This window comes from Didymella exigua (genome assembly GCF_010094145.1).
Source record: "Didymella exigua CBS 183.55 unplaced genomic scaffold M421scaffold_9, whole genome shotgun sequence".
Lineage (NCBI taxonomy): Eukaryota > Fungi > Ascomycota > Dothideomycetes > Pleosporales > Didymellaceae > Didymella > Didymella exigua.
In genome coordinates this window covers 118,814-133,039 of record NW_022984783.1, presented here as the reverse complement: position 1 = coordinate 133,039, position 14,226 = coordinate 118,814, and the positions used below count along the sequence as shown (strand labels likewise).

The 14,226-nt window shown below is 57.2% G+C and overlaps 10 protein-coding genes across 10 annotated transcripts in view; 5 read left to right on the top strand and 5 right to left on the bottom strand.

Annotated features, from left to right (window-relative positions):
• M421DRAFT_91158 (uncharacterized protein) overlaps positions 1-322 on the bottom strand; it is a gene marked incomplete at both ends in the record, with an annotated part of 2,144 nt that extends 1,822 nt beyond the window's left edge. Inside the window, one exon of the mRNA XM_033597919.1 lies at positions 122-322. Within this exon, the coding sequence (XP_033450188.1) occupies positions 122-322 (201 nt within the window). The remainder of the gene's footprint in view (positions 1-121) is intronic.
• Positions 323-998: 676 nt separating this feature from the next.
• Positions 999-2,095, bottom strand: M421DRAFT_380901 (uncharacterized protein). Its single transcript, XM_033589855.1, has one exon. It carries the CDS (start codon positions 1,705-1,707, stop codon positions 1,102-1,104), a length of 606 nt encoding a protein of 201 aa, XP_033450187.1. The 5' UTR covers positions 1,708-2,095; the 3' UTR covers positions 999-1,101.
• Positions 2,096-2,587: 492 nt separating this feature from the next.
• M421DRAFT_59109 (seryl-tRNA synthetase) lies at positions 2,588-4,057 on the top strand (the record flags this gene model as incomplete). The annotated part of the gene is made up of 1 exon (XM_033595657.1): positions 2,588-4,057. One exon carries the CDS (start codon positions 2,588-2,590, stop codon positions 4,055-4,057), a length of 1,470 nt encoding a protein of 489 aa, XP_033450186.1.
• Positions 4,058-4,138: 81 nt separating this feature from the next.
• Positions 4,139-5,003, bottom strand: M421DRAFT_381048 (uncharacterized protein). The gene has a single exon (XM_033589860.1). The coding sequence runs from the start codon at positions 4,794-4,796 to the stop codon at positions 4,221-4,223; it is 576 nt and encodes a 191-aa protein (XP_033450185.1). The 5' UTR covers positions 4,797-5,003; the 3' UTR covers positions 4,139-4,220.
• On the top strand, positions 4,795-6,363 carry M421DRAFT_99930 (uncharacterized protein; the record flags this gene model as incomplete). The annotated part of the gene is made up of 2 exons (XM_033598818.1): positions 4,795-5,262; positions 5,311-6,363. The coding sequence occupies 2 exons, from the start codon at positions 4,795-4,797 to the stop codon at positions 6,361-6,363; spliced, it is 1,521 nt and encodes a 506-aa protein (XP_033450184.1).
• A 157-nt stretch (positions 6,364-6,520) lies between these two features.
• M421DRAFT_381046 (uncharacterized protein) lies at positions 6,521-6,908 on the top strand. Its single transcript, XM_033589859.1, has one exon. It carries the CDS (start codon positions 6,646-6,648, stop codon positions 6,859-6,861), a length of 216 nt encoding a protein of 71 aa, XP_033450183.1. The 5' UTR covers positions 6,521-6,645; the 3' UTR covers positions 6,862-6,908.
• Positions 6,799-8,350, bottom strand: M421DRAFT_380940 (DUF887-domain-containing protein). Its single transcript, XM_033589857.1, has 2 exons — positions 7,727-8,350; positions 6,799-7,640 (listed from the first exon to the last, which is right to left on the bottom strand). The coding sequence occupies exons 1-2, from the start codon at positions 8,207-8,209 to the stop codon at positions 6,957-6,959; spliced, it is 1,167 nt and encodes a 388-aa protein (XP_033450182.1). The 5' UTR covers positions 8,210-8,350; the 3' UTR covers positions 6,799-6,956.
• A 544-nt stretch (positions 8,351-8,894) lies between these two features.
• Positions 8,895-9,865, bottom strand: M421DRAFT_381010 (uncharacterized protein). Its single transcript, XM_033589858.1, has 2 exons — positions 8,969-9,865; positions 8,895-8,910 (listed from the first exon to the last, which is right to left on the bottom strand). The coding sequence occupies exon 1, from the start codon at positions 9,604-9,606 to the stop codon at positions 9,091-9,093; it is 516 nt and encodes a 171-aa protein (XP_033450181.1). The 5' UTR covers positions 9,607-9,865; the 3' UTR covers positions 8,895-8,910; positions 8,969-9,090.
• Positions 9,866-9,917: 52 nt separating this feature from the next.
• Positions 9,918-10,292, top strand: M421DRAFT_418978 (uncharacterized protein; the record flags this gene model as incomplete). Its single annotated transcript, XM_033591961.1, has 1 exon — positions 9,918-10,292. A coding segment is annotated over exon 1 (275 nt), but the record flags the coding sequence as incomplete, so codon positions are not given.
• A 102-nt stretch (positions 10,293-10,394) lies between these two features.
• M421DRAFT_380930 (uncharacterized protein) lies at positions 10,395-13,636 on the top strand. Its single transcript, XM_033589856.1, has 6 exons — positions 10,395-10,839; positions 10,890-11,104; positions 11,152-11,321; positions 11,371-12,166; positions 12,222-12,322; positions 12,370-13,636. The coding sequence occupies exons 1-6, from the start codon at positions 10,812-10,814 to the stop codon at positions 13,511-13,513; spliced, it is 2,454 nt and encodes an 817-aa protein (XP_033450179.1). The 5' UTR covers positions 10,395-10,811; the 3' UTR covers positions 13,514-13,636.
• Positions 13,637-14,226: the final 590 nt, after the last annotated feature.

Here is a 14,226-nt window from a genome sequence, read left to right as displayed (position 1 = left end):
CTGCAGGTGAGAAGGCTCCTGGCGCCGCGGCTGCAGGTGACGACAGCGGATCCGGAAGTCCAAGATCTGGAAACTCTGCAGGTGAGAAGGCTCCCGGCGCCGCGTCAGCAGCGACGGGCACAAAGTCGGCGGGTGCTGCAGAGGGGGCAGCGACTGCGGCTGGCACTGCGCCTCCAAGGAGGTTGCCGACGATAGGGAGGCCGAGCTGTCTCCGGATCCAAGCTGGAGAGCCTTGTTGATTGTGGAGGTCCGAGTCGGCGTCCAGGATAGGCGCTGCCAGGCATGCGGCCAGCAGTGCCGAGAAAGACAGTGCTGTCTTCATGGTGAAGAATGGTGGCTCAGCTTCGATACTTTCGGTAAGCGAACGACCTGCAGGCCTTTTATACACACGCCCATGTTTCTTGCAGGGCGAATTCCAGCCTTGCGTACTCATACGATGCCCAGGGAACAGCAAAGGGATGGGACCATCAAGCTTCCTAAGCATTTCTGCTCCCGAAGCTTCCGCCATTCCAGTGTGTGGTGCACACGTTGGTCTTGACATCATGACTAGTAGAATAAGATGGCTGCCTTGACAGGTTCGCAAACGGTTATGTGAGCCTTGGATGTGAACTACAAACAGGTCTTGAGATGTACTTGATGCCAGCGCGCTCACGTCTCCCGCCTCTCACAGGTACACGGGCGTGCCCAGGCTGGTATCGCGCACGAGACTGACTACAACTCTTTGTTACTGATCTCCGCCACTTTAACTTTCGTGGCGCAGGTACCGATGCGCCATCTCGGCCGATAGCAACTCCCTTCGTTCAAAGCCGCGTGGCGTATCACTTGGAATGTGACATTTAGTCTCTTGATGATAGTCGCATGAGGTGGCTGACGCGAAGCATTACGTACGAGCATGACCGGCTGTCTCCTGTGACTCTAGATAAAGCGACAGGCCCATGGAAACAGCCACCGGCGTGACTGGAGATCGCATGTGTCCGCAAGGATGCAGGATTTACTGCCGGAGAGGAGTCGGCTGAGGAATGTGCTGCATCTGTTGTTGAAGAGTAGGGCCGACTTCATAGTGCAATCGCGTGGAATGCTGACCACTGATTTATCGCAGGCTCAATGCCAATCGAGGTTGACGTTCCTCTTCAACCAACAAGCTTTGCAATAATCATCCCTCAGCCGTTCTGCGTATGCCTCCAGGAACAGCGCGCCGACGTACGATGTTCGCTCGATCCTATCAAGCAAGCCGTAGACGTCCTGTAGCGTCGTGTAGCTCACACTGCGTCTTTTGTAATCGACGAACGGTGGCTGGCTGGGCGGTGCTGCCACTGCCACTGACTCGTATCGGTCGGGCGGTGTTGGTAGCCCTCCTGTTGCCTTGCTCTTGGATGGTGGTGGTGGCAAGTCCGTAAGATGGATTGTCGCTTCTGGTGTCTTGGAGCGAACGGGCCTGCTCCTGCTGTCCAGTATCTTCAGGCCGTCTTCCTGCAAGCGTGGTTTTTTCGGTGGTGTTTGCTGCTCATCACCCGCGAGCATTGCCTGGAAGTCAAGCTGCGTTCCGATCCAGAGCGACGAGGTCGTCTCGGCGATGTCTTCAGTCGTGAAGATGTATTTGAACGCAAGCGTCATCTCGTGCTCGTTCGCGTAGGGGTGGAAGCCGTTTATCCGGCTATGCTTTCCGCCCGGCAGCTGCTGCGGATCCTCGATGAAGGGATCCAACATACCCAGCTCGTACCAGCTCGTACCTCACCGCCCAGTCCAGCTCCTCATTCAGCCTCTTGTCGTGAACCGACGCAATGCCATCATCTCGTGACAAGCGCTCAGCAACAAGGAACAGCTTGCGTGTGTGAGCAGTAAGCTTTCGCGGGGTCAAACACGCTGGACATGGAAATGAGTAAGACTGAGCGTGCTCTGGTCCGTGATGAAGCTTGGACCAAGAGTCGAATAAGAGGAGGCCGAGTGGGTAAGGAACCCAGTGGAAGCCGTGGCACAATTTGCTCCGTGGGTGTGGATTGTGGCGGACTACTGGCTTGCATTGTACGCCGGGGGCGATCAACGCTGAAGTCGACTGGCTTTGGGCTGGACAGGACGAAGACGGTCCTGCCCAGTGGCGGTCTGTATGAGGAGGTTGAGTCGAATGGGACTGTTCGCCAGAGTATTTCACTGCCTAGCATCTAATGGAGATGAAGGCACAGGATGCTGCCGCGATTGCTGAATGTCGGTAAGAGGCTGCCTTGCTGGCCGAGGCGTAACTCTGAACGCAGCTCCACGCGGTATCGACGGCCCAGCCACTGCGGGACGATTGCCTCTCAACGCCCTGGGGGAGGGTGTCCCCCAATCTGCGTCCGCAGCACGCTTGCGCGGGGTCCTGGCCATGTCAGGACGCGCGTCGTAGGCGTGATGTTGAGTTGCGAACCCCCGTATCCGCGATCCATTTCCAATCGCCAATCAATACTTGTGCGGCTAGCGTGACGGAGGGGGTGAAGGAGACGCGACGATGACGCACCGTGGACAGGGATCACCGTTCCCGCTAGCGTCAAAAAGTTCCGAGGCGGAAGCTGCGAACGCCCATGCATCTCGTGATCGTCCCTTCCACAGCGCGATGAAAGCAATAGGGAGGTCCCTCGGGGGCCGTCGTCTGCCCACAAGTGTCCATCGCACAGCATGCAAAACGTCACGTGCCTTCACCAAACCCGCCTTCGCCCCGAAGCCCATCATCGACATCAAGCACATCCGCAACGCTCCCGGCCTCTACGAGCAAAACTGCATAGACCGCAACTACGGCGCACACGCCAACAGCTCGTGGCGCATCGTCGAGCTGCACGAGCAATGGCTCGCTCTCCAGAAAAGCGCGCGCGAGCTGCGGTCACGCAACAAGGCGCTGCGGGAGCAGATCACGAAGGGCGGGGCCGAGAAGGACAAGGCATTGGCTGAGGCAAAGGTGACGAAGAAGGAGCTGGGCGAGATTGAGGCGAAGGAGTCGCAGCTGCAAGAAGAAATTGAGGGCCTGGCGCAGGATCTGCCGAACCTGAGCAGTGTGCACACGCCTGTTGGCACGGAGGCGGCGCTGGTGGACTACATTGGCGAGCACCCTGATCCGGGGAACGGCAAGCCGTGGAAGAGCCATGTGGATGTCGGGCAGCAGCTGGGGATCCTGGACTTTAGCGGTGCGGCGCAGACGTCGGGGTGGGGGTGGTACTTCCTGGTCGGCGACGGTGCGATGCTGGAGCAGGCGCTAGTGCAGTACGCGCTGAGCGTGGCGCGGCGGAAGAAGTGGAAGGTGGTTGCGCCTCCGTCGCTGGTGTACTCGCACATTGCGTCGGCATGTGGGTTCCAGCCGCGAGATCAGCATGGCGAGCAGCAGGTGTATGCCATTGAGCAGTCGGACAAGGACAAGGCGAAGCCGCAGCTGGCCCTGGCTGGGACGGCGGAGATCCCGCTGGCTGGCATGAAGGCCAACAGCGTCTTCGGCCCGTCGGAGCTGCCCCTCAAGACGGTCGGGGTGAGCAGATGCTACAGAGCGGAGGCTGGAGCCCGCGGCGCGGACACCAAGGGCTTGTACCGCGTGCACGAGTTCACCAAGGTCGAGATGTTCGCGTGGACCGCGCCGGACCAGACTGGCGACGAGCACTTCACGGCGGGCGATGCATCGAGCTCGGCAGCCGTCTTCGAGGAGATGCTCAGCATGCAGCACGAGATGCTGAGCGCGCTGGGTCTCCACTGCCGCGTCCTGGAGATGCCCACCACCGACCTCGGCGCAAGCGCAATCAGGAAGCGCGACATTGAGGCGTTCTTCCCGTCTCGACGCTCGATAGACGACGGCTGGGGCGAGGTCACGTCCACATCCGTGTGCACCGACTACCAGACTCGACGGCTGCACACTCGTCTGCGCACGGCCAACGCCAACAAGCTCGAGTTCCCCTTCACGCTGAACGGCACCGCGCTGGCAGTACCGCGGGTGCTAGCCGCTATCCTGGAGAACCACTGGGACGAGGAGAGCGCGACGGTCAGGATACCACTGGTGCTGCAGCCGTTCATGGGCGGGCAGACGCGGATCTCGAAGCAAGCGTAGCAGGCATCCGCCCGACATGTACAATATGTTGATTACCCCTGTAACATAGCACGAAGCCTCAACGCGACTTGACGACCAGACCCACAGCTCTGACCCTGTCCTGCGTGTGGTGTCCTGTCGTCCAGTTGCGTGGGGCGGGTGTGCGCTCGCGTCTGGGGCTGATTCAAGCCGTGGCTGGCATGCTCCCGCGATTGGCTGTGCTCGCTCCGTTGCGCTGCATGCGTCGCGCAGAGCGGGTGACGCCACACCGACCAACGCCAGTCTCGCGGGCTGTCGCAGATGCGCTGAAACCCTGCGCCTGCTCGCCCTCTCCGCAGAAAACACCCGTCTCGTCGTCGTGCGCGCGCACCTGGTGGTCTCTGTGTCCCGGCCAGAGCGTCGCGGTGGGGTTCGCGTCAGACCGTCGCCAACATAGATCCTTGATCCCTCGCCAGCCTCGAGCCGCACCTCGGGACGCCTCTGCGCAGCCACCCGCTTTCGACGCGCCCCTCCTTGCTGTCCGCGTGTGACAGCCTCCAGCCTCTCGTTTGGGAGCAGTCCCAGTGCCGCCGCGGGCGACGACTCGACAGACGACAGCATTCCCAGTGCCGCAGCGCGCCACAGCTCGACAAACGACAGCATTCCCAAGGCCGCAGCGCGCCACAGCTCGACAGACGACAGCATTCCCAAGGCCGCAGATAGCAGCCAGCAGGCAGCAGGCAGCAGGCAGTGCTTGACATCCGACACCGCACACTCGCATGGTCTCCTACCCAGACTCCCAGGCCGGGAGCAGCGCCAGCGCCGAGCGCGCCTCATCGCTCGCCATCCGCCGCCCGCCCTCGGCCGCCTCGCACTCGTCGCGCACGTCGACCATCCGTCGACACCGCCCGCACCGCTCCGCCGGCTCGAGCTATGGCGGCAGCAGCGTCGGCCCGCAGAACGAGTTCCCCGTCTTCACCCACACGGGCGACGTGGAGATTGTCGTCGCCAACGGCCGCCGCGAGAACCGCTACGTGCTGCACCGGCTGATCCTGACCCAGTGCTCGGGCTTCTTCGCCGCGGGCACGAGCGACGAGTGGGCCACCGCGGGCGAGGGCAGCGTCGCCCAGAACATGAGCGCCGCCGCCCTCGCGCGCACTCCATCGGGCGCGCGCCAGGAGAGGAAGAGGTGGCGCTACGAGCTGGACTGGCGCAGCGACGACGACGTGCCCATGCTGGTGCCCAAGGTAGGCGCGCGGGAGAATGCCGGCGAGCGCAGACTGACAGCGACACAGCGAGCCCAGCCCGCGTTGTCCCCCATGTTCGGCGACGGCGCCCACCCCCCGCCGGCGCGCAACAAGCCGACCGCCCCGCCGTCGTCGTTTCTCCGCAGCGCCAACGCCTCCACCGCCCAGCTGTCGACGTCGACGCCCGCGCCCGCGCGCGCGCGCGCGCCCGTCGACCCCGACGACGCCACCTTCTCCGACTATGACAACCTCTTCCGCATCTTCTACAACCACGCCCCCGCCCTCGACACCCTGAACATCGCCCACGCATACGTCGAGTGCAAGTCGCTGCTGGCCCTGGCCGACATGTACGACGCCATCCCCGTCATCGGCCCGCGCGTCGACCACCACCTGCTGCGCTTCCAGGGGCGTCTGTGGAAGCAGATTGCAAAGTACCCCCCGAGCTACCTGAAGCTGGGCTACATGGCCCGCTCCAAGGCCATCTTCGCCGAGGCCATGGTGCACGTCGTCGGCCAGTGGCCGGCCGCCGCGCCGCAGCTCACCAACGCCATCCCAGACGCCGTGCTGGACCTGATTGAAGACAAAGTCGAGGACATGGACGAGCTCAAGCTGAAAATCGAAGTCAAACTCTTCCGCCTCAGCCTCACCACCTCGCGCGGCGAGCGTGTCTCGCCGAGCAGCAACTGGCTGGACTGGATGGCCGTATCGCTCTTCCGCCAGTGGCTCGCCGAGAACACAACACCGCCCCCCGCCCCGATCCTCAAGTCCCCGCGCGCCCCCGCCCCTGCCCCGCCCCGCGCACAGGAGCACTTCAACACCGGCCGCGTCTTCCGCCTGCTCGGCGCCGGCGGCCCCGCGTATCTGGGACATGACGAGTGCAAGCGGTTCCTGCGCCTGCAGCACGAGCAGTACAACCGCGACAACCTCAAGCGGTTTGAGAGGCGCGTCGAGGAGGTCAAGAACAAAGCAAAGGACGCGGTGAAGCCGCTCATGCGCAACTTCCTCGAGCTTGATTTGAGAGAGGGCGGGCTGCCGTATCTGACGTGCACGAGGGTCGATCTTCAGGATTTTCCGTGGGATGAGGGGGATGCTGCTTTCTGAGGCGGTGAAGAGGGGGGCGGCTTTGGCTCGCATTTGTTGCACATGTGGATTTTTTTTTGGCACATGTGAATTTTTTTGGCACGATACCCTGGTGTTTACTTGGCTTTGCTTTACAGATGGGTTTGATACGATTTATGAGCGACGAGTTGAGACGAGCAAGACGAGCAAGACGAGCAAGACGAATAAACCACATGACAAGCCACGCTGGCCGTGCACCCCCCTCTTTCTCAATCGTGTGCCAAGGCCTGCAGATTTAGTCGCTGCCTGCCTCTGGATGATGTCATGTGCTGCTGTAGTGTGTGCGGTTACCGACTGGCTCGACTGCCGTGTTTACGGGTCAGGCCACGTGGTAAACGTATGACCAGACTGAGCTGTGTGTGTATGTGTGTGTGCGTGTGTGTGTGTGCGCGCGTGTGTGTGTGTGCGTGTGTGTGTGTGTGCGTGTGTGTGTCTAATTATTATTGGAACGACCGTACGTGCGTTGTTGGCTCGCGATGAACTAGAGTAAGCGCTGTATCAAAAAAGTAGAATCTACGGTTCTAACTAGAAACCCAGTAGACTCGTGCAATACTTCAAGTCGAGAAACCTCCTTCTCACCCTCTTCTCCTGGTGCTGGTGCGGTTCCTGACCTCCCTCCCCTCAACCTCGAGATGCGTCGTCTTCGCCGCGACCTTGACTACCTCCCCGTCGCCATTTACGCCAAAGTGCTCCGGCACCAACACCTTGCCACCAGCCCCGACACCAGGCGTGCCAACGTGAATGCCCTCGATAAGCACCTTGTCGCTCTCGGGCATATCAATGTGCGACGGCTTCTCGACGCGCCTCGTGCCGAGCGGCGGGTCGAAGCGCTTACGCAGCGTCTCGATCATCTTTGCGAACCAGAACCAGTTCAGCCCGTTGAGCACCAGGTTGGAGGCGAGATACGCAAGGGCGAGCCACAGCGGGACCGTCTGGCCCTCCGCGAACACCAGGATATCCGTGCGCTGCACTCCGGCGCCGATGGCGGTCGCGTTGTTGAGGGACTTGACGGCTGGGTCGAGAAAAGTCACCGGCCCGGCGTGGTACGCGGTCCAGATGTCGCCGAACACTTTGATGGATTGGTACGTGCCCCAGAACAGGCGGCAGGTCATGAAGGTGAAGAGCAGGAAGATGCCATTGATGAGCTGCAGGGTCGAGCCGGTGAGGTTGAGCTTGTCGCAGAACCAGTGGATGTTGAGGAAGGGCGAGGAGAGCTCGTAGAGGATAAAGGTGGGGGCGTAGTAGTTCACAAAGGGTCGCTGGAGTGTATTAGCATCGTTCCCCGCGCGTTTATATCACCGCCTGAACATGTGCAGCTTTCAGAACAGAGGGCAGGGACACGTACGAAACCCAATGAGAACACGCACAGAGCGCTGATGGCATGGAACAGCATGCCAATACCGAAGACGCCCATGTTCTGCACCGTAATCACCAAGTCCCACAGAAAGTACCCCCCAGCAAATGCCTGCACCAACCCCGTGCCCCCCGTGTATCCATGCACTCGCTCAGTCTTCCCCATCTGATCCCTCTCTTCATCAGCCAGCATGACCCATAGCGCGAGGCCGCAGATGACCGTGCTCTGCACAAACGACACAATATGCACGTCCCAGTTGAGCTTCGTGCGCGCGTTCAGCTGCGGGTAGACGGTGGGGAAGAAGTAGCGGCTAAACGCGGGCGAGACATAACTGTTCGTGGTGTGGTACAGTGCGTACGCGATGACTACTTCGTGGAAGTGCAGCGGTAGCGTATGCAGGTGTAGGGCGTCTGCCACCGGCTGGACAAGTTTGACAAGGTATTCAGGACTCTCGAAGGGGAACGGATCGTGCATCGCGGCGGTAGCGCAGCCTGTTGCTGGTGGCTGTTGTTGTCGTGAGTGAGGAGTGCGGTGAGCGGACCGGTGCCGCGTGGGCCGCTTGGAGCTTCGAGGGACACGAGCTGAAGTGGGTTGAGACGGTGTGGAAGACAAAGAGCGCTCTCAGTGCGGTGAAGGCAGAGAAGGCGCGGGAGCGACGACAATGTTGTGGCGGAGGGGCTGGTAGAAGAAGGCGATTCCACGGCGGTCTGTTGATGCTGCCTGGTGATGTCGAGTTGCATGTGCCGTGGTCTTGAGGATGCGGAGGACCGCCAACCTGGGTCAACTTCCGAGGCTTAGCGACATCCTCACCAGGGCTGCGCCATCGGGTTACATCACGCCTGTCGCGTGCAATATGTCTTGCAACTTTCCAAGCTGCAAAGCCCACGAGAATGCATCATTCGCAGAGCATGCCTGTTCCTCAGATTTCGTTCTCCTGCGAGGCGTCATTGCGACAGCTGTCAGACGAACCTTGTTTAGTGCACGTTTCGGAACACCACCACGAACCTCGCGGTTTCTCTGAAGATCTCGCAGTCAATCGACTCTACGTATACAACCGATCCTTGCACAGAACTCGGGCTCTGATCATATCTGCATCTGCAAAAGCGATCTGGCCAACTTCATCGTCCGGTCAATAGTCTTCGAGCCACGCAGTTTGTATTTTGCCTTTCAGAACACTGTGAGCACAGCGTCAGCCTTGGCGTACCAGCATGTACACAAAGACTCTAGACTGACCTTGAGAGTGGCGTAGCCGGCTGACACAGTGAAAGATGCGTTACCGACAGCATTCTCTGGTATGCCACGAACAGGCACCCGATCAACGACTCGAAGACAGAGGTTTCGTCTGGTCGGCACGACTACCCAATCGTGTGGTGCTTCAAGATTGTAGCCAGGTAGCGTGTCCAAGCAAGGCATGCGAACGTTACCCCAAGCATCGGTCTTTGCAGCGGCGATGACCTTTGCTGCTCCCCCAGTTTTTGATACCACGCTCGAAGTTGGAGTTGGAGCCATTGACCAAGACGGCGGCCGCATTTGGTGAAGAAACTGCGGCACCCACTTAGAAACGTGAATGTATATAATGAGCGTCGTGAGATAAGAAGACGTGAGGTTGCTACCTCGAGTCGAGTCGGATCGACGCATTCGCATTCGCGTGGAGTTCCACCGGCATTGAGCCCAAAGTGGGTAGGCTGGCGCTGACAGTTCGTCCTAGGTGCCGTAACCATTGCTGTTTCATCTCGTGAAGCCACAGGAGCGTGGACCATGACCCTTTCTAGCCGACTTCTGTCGCACGCTGCCGGCACGCTCAGCCTCGTGAGGCTCAAGTCTTCCCTGAGCCACGGGCTTTCATTAGCTAGGTCACGTGCTCGGTTCATCTCTCATTTGTATATAGACACGTTCCCATCAACTGAACAGACAGCAGTCACACAGAACAGATCACCGGAATAGTTGCTGTCCAGCTGGTCACAACTTCTTAAATATGCAGTCCATGACAGGATGTGCGCAGATGTGGGTTCCAGGACACGCTGGTCACTGGCTTGTTGTTACAAGTGTGTTTACTGCCCCTTGCCGCCCGCGCCTCCACCCGTTCCTGAATGTGTTCGCGCTAGGTACTCGCATCGACCCAGCTCCCTGGCATTTGATAGACGCGTCAAGCAATGGCATTTTCTACAATGACGGCAATGACCTTGGTCGGGCCAGAGCGACAACGAAGCAGACCACGTATACGCAAACCATTGATATACTCGGAAGACAGCATGCTCTCCAGGCTGACCACAGCACGATACAGCTTGGTGTTGGTGTTCGTTTTGCCTTGCCCCGGCACAACGTATCTCTTCACAACAAATGAACAAAGCTTTCAAGGTGCTTTGCAACTATCTCTCCGCTGCCTGCATCGCATGGAGGACGCGATAGGCTGTTCATGCGCGGGGCTACGTGCTTTCGAAGGTTGGTCGCTGCCCCTTTTGGCCGAACGTCTGATCGCCTTCTTTTGCCTGCCGAACGAATCTAAACCATGCATTAATATCATTGAATGAATCCCAAGGAAGACAATCACGGATCAAAGCTACCTACCTCCCAGAACACTTGAAACCACGCTAGCTCCTCCACACTTCGGCATACTACCGTTTCCAGGGTACGCTATGGTATGGGGGCCGAAACAAAGCCTTTCAACTACGAACGGCCACTTGCTGGTCAAGTGATCTCGATGCATACCAACACAGTACGCTGACTTATCTCAAGATGGGCGTAAGCTAGGCGAACGATGCACGAACACATCGAAACGATATTTCAGGCGGAACGCCATCTTACGCGTCCTTCCTTAACAGAGCTCACATACTCTCCATGTGAGCTCTGCGTCGCCCCCATACAAAGAACTATGTCTGCAAATTGGTCGGTGCGCAAAGCTCACAATAGCATATGCCTGGAAAGCACGAAGCATAGGCGCCAAGATGACCCTGCTGTAGGGAGGTTTGGACGCAGCCACGTGGACTGAGCACCATGGCGGACTCCGCCCCTTAACTCTGTGGAGATATAACGTAGCCTGAGACCCTCATCGACATGATCAGTCTGCAATAGTATCATGGAGGGCCTTTCGCTTGTAGCAAACGGTCGTTATCCACAAATCAACATTACAATGCAGGTCGCTGACTCTACGCAGGCCTTGCCGTTGTTTCTGTTGCCTTCCAACTGAGCGAAGCATGTATCAAGCTCTACGTATTTTGGGAGTCGATCGAAGACGCACCTCAGGAGATTGCTGCCGTGAAGGAAGATCTCCAGTACCTCATTTCCGTCTTCAAAGGGATCGAAAATTCTGAGAAGCCCTTGGGCCATTGCATAGCCGATGGCGTTCAGCATTGTCGCATCAAGATCGCGGTACGTCATTGAACGTCCACGGAGAGCTCAGTGCGCTAACAGTTCAGGATCTGATGTCCATCATCGAGAAGTTTAATGAAGGATTTCAGTCAGAGTCACGAAGGAGGCGCTTGCGTACATCCTTCAAAGCTGCCACGCACAGCAAGCATCTCCAGAGATTCCGTGACTCCTTGAACGAGACCAAGGCCACTTTGACCCTGGCTATGGTTCATGAATGGTGTGTACGCAGACTAGTTTAGCAGCTAGAATTAGCTGACATGATGCAGTGTCATGCAATCGCTCACGTACAATATATATGCTGACATGAGTATTTCCCAAAGTATGCCAGCACGCTCAATAGTTGGCCGAGCACGACAAGAGATCATACCCAGTCCGGAAATGACCCAGCTATCTGAGCAAAGACAATTGCAGAGGTTTCCGTCCTCACGTGATGGCCACCGTTTTTTTCTCCCATTACCGGCAACTACCCAAGATGTTACCAAGAACGCTCTGACGTACTTCGAACAAGCAGTCTCCCAGCAGGCATTGACCGATTCCACAATGCAAGAATTGATGCTGCATGCCATCAGCTCTACCGCAATCGCCACCTTCCAGTCAACGTCGCTTGAGATCTTTGCCCAGGATGGCTACATGATGGACGAATGCGGTCAGGTACGGGCAAAGACCTTTGTCTACTCAGAAAGTCTGAGTTGCCAAGTACGCCATGAGGCGACCAGTTTTCGAACAGCGTTGGGTTGCTTGTGGGTACGCCGGACTTTCATCAGCCGTGCCAAAGAAAACACAAGCAAGCTTGAAAAAGCGCAGACAGTAACCTCTGTTGTTTTCTACCCAACACGATGGCTTCAACTTATGGGCCTCAAAAACGGATTTGAGGCTGTAATGGCATCCGCTGGCAGAAGCTGGCTATACAACTGCAGGATAGCTGTCACTCGCGCCGTCCCAGAGGACGCGATGATTTTCGAGCTTTGTTTGGCAGGTGAGACTAGAGCCGTACAGATGCTTCTGCAGAAGGGGCAAGGTAGTGTGGTTGACACGAGTCCCAAAGGTTGGAAACCTCTACACGTAAGTCACCCTACTTGGTCGTGAAAAATCAAAGCAGCGTGCTTACGCTCACTAGTTTGCTGCAGTAGCAGGTCATACCGATTTGTGCGCTATGTTGATCCGAGCAGGAGCAGACAAGTCTGCGCTGGTGTACGAAGGGCCCACGGAGTCTGTCCTGTGGGTTTTTCTCCCCGATATAAATGCACACACACTAATGAGCAAAGGTCTCCAATCTCTTTATATGTCTCACACTCCACAAATCGGAGTGCCGAGGAGAAGATCGAGATGCTTAGACTGTATTGCGACTGTATTGACCTATCCGATGCCGATAGCGACGGCTGGCTCGTTCATGAGTGGCTCAAGAAAGCTTACGCAACTGAGCGAAAACCCATATCGCAGAACAGCATCACTTGGCTTCTCCACCTAACAGCGAACGAAGAGTATGTCGAGTTCAGTGCTCGAAACATCTGGTCCGCTCTTCAGCATGCCGTCCGATCAGTCCTGAATCATGGAAGATTCAGCAACACCCTGGAGCGCATTCTGGATCTATCGCTCGAGGAGCACTTTGCCACTAGCCAACGGCATATTGATGCCTTGGGCGTTTGGCTAGCTCTGCGAGTCAACGGTCGGGTGTTATTACCGATGGTGCTTAACGCAGGCTCATTCCTGCAAATGAAAGGATTCGACTGGATTGATGACGATATGCCACATCGGCTATTTCTGCAGGCGCTACCCCATCTCTACGCAGCATGGTGTCATACCGTGCTCGAAGCGGTCGAACAGGTTGAAATGTATATGCGAGAGGAGTTCCACCAATGCCTTGGGCAGCTCAACATGACGCGAGAGACCTTTTTGCATACCATCTCTCGTGAGAATACGAATCATAGGCCCACGAACGGACGAATTTGCACAGACTGCCAGGTCGAGTACAGCGCTCTCGATCACGGACTTGTGCAACCGGCAAGAATCGCCGTCACCGAGTGTGTCTCGACTGGTCATTCCTTCGACTGCAATTGCCAGAATATGGACGAAATTACCTCATACATGACGAAACTTACCCTACCGACTTACGCTGGCGCCTATGACAAGGATGGTGAAGGGCAGTACTTTGACACAGAAGATGAATTTTTCGACGCAGAGCCGCACATATTCGATCATACTAGTTGCAACAAGCCTGATCCCTTCTCAGATATCGCTACAATGCTATTCCGTGCTCACGGTAGAGCGTGGATAGGGAGCTATGCTATCGGCGAGGAGCTTTGCGCGTCCTGCTTCTTGTTCAGAGAAAATTACATCAGCAAAGATGGTTTCGCCGCGGATTTTCCGCCTATGCCGAAGAGCTTCGAGAGGCTTCGAGCCAACCAGTGAGCTTTCCTGATGGTTCACATTAAAAATGTCACATCTTCTGGTCTCTCAGCTGCAGCAGACACGCTGCCCTATAAGCCGATGCTTTCTTGCCCCCTATACTTTACCGAGACGCGCTCTGATACCACCTGGATGTCACAAACCGTCAGCAGAGGAGCATAGATGCTTTCCTACAGAACATGAGAGAGGAAGACAGCAGTGCTACGAGTGGCGATTTACGGACTGAGAGACACCTTGTGTCTGACGGTGATGACTCATGGTATGAGGAGCTCAGCAGCATGCGTGGTGGAGATGTTGGAGATGCCAATAGCCGTTAAAAACCAGTCAGCGCAGTCACTATGTCCAATATATAACTCGAAGGTGAGCTTTTACTATGTTCCGAACGACTTTATTACATTCTTTCGAAGAAATTGTTGTTTTTTCAAGTCGGTCTTTTTCTTTCAAGACGACAGAGAGATGTGAATCAAGGATACGCCCTTTCTGACCCGACAAGGGTTAGGCACAATTTGGTGGTAGGAGATGTGGCACCCAGGCTGGAGTTATGGAACTGGGCCTCAATTGGATGGACGTGTGTCATCCTGTTCTGTCCGAACATGGAACGTTCTGTAAGCGCTGATCAAAAGCCAGCGGATTGTAGATCTGCAGCGGGGATGCCGGTATATGAAGCCCGAATTGCCAGGCACAACGCATAGTCTTTCACCGTGACAAATCATCAT

Coding starts and splice junctions, on each gene's coding strand:
- M421DRAFT_380901 (XM_033589855.1), bottom strand. CDS start 1,707: ATGTTGGATCCCTTCATCGAGGATCCGCAGCAGCTGCCGGGCGGAAAG.
- M421DRAFT_381048 (XM_033589860.1), bottom strand. CDS start 4,796: ATGCGAGTGTGCGGTGTCGGATGTCAAGCACTGCCTGCTGCCTGCTGC.
- M421DRAFT_381046 (XM_033589859.1), top strand. CDS start 6,646: ATGTGCTGCTGTAGTGTGTGCGGTTACCGACTGGCTCGACTGCCGTGT.
- M421DRAFT_380940 (XM_033589857.1), bottom strand. CDS start 8,209: ATGCACGATCCGTTCCCCTTCGAGAGTCCTGAATACCTTGTCAAACTT. Junction 7,641..7,726: donor GCGTGTTCTCATTGGGTTTC/GTACGTGTCCCT, acceptor AATACACTCCAG/CGACCCTTTGTGAACTACTA.
- M421DRAFT_381010 (XM_033589858.1), bottom strand. CDS start 9,606: ATGAACCGAGCACGTGACCTAGCTAATGAAAGCCCGTGGCTCAGGGAA.
- M421DRAFT_380930 (XM_033589856.1), top strand. CDS start 10,812: ATGGAGGGCCTTTCGCTTGTAGCAAACG. Junction 11,322..11,370: donor CTGGCTATGGTTCATGAATG/GTGTGTACGCAG, acceptor GACATGATGCAG/TGTCATGCAATCGCTCACGT. Junction 12,323..12,369: donor GGGCCCACGGAGTCTGTCCT/GTGGGTTTTTCT, acceptor TAATGAGCAAAG/GTCTCCAATCTCTTTATATG.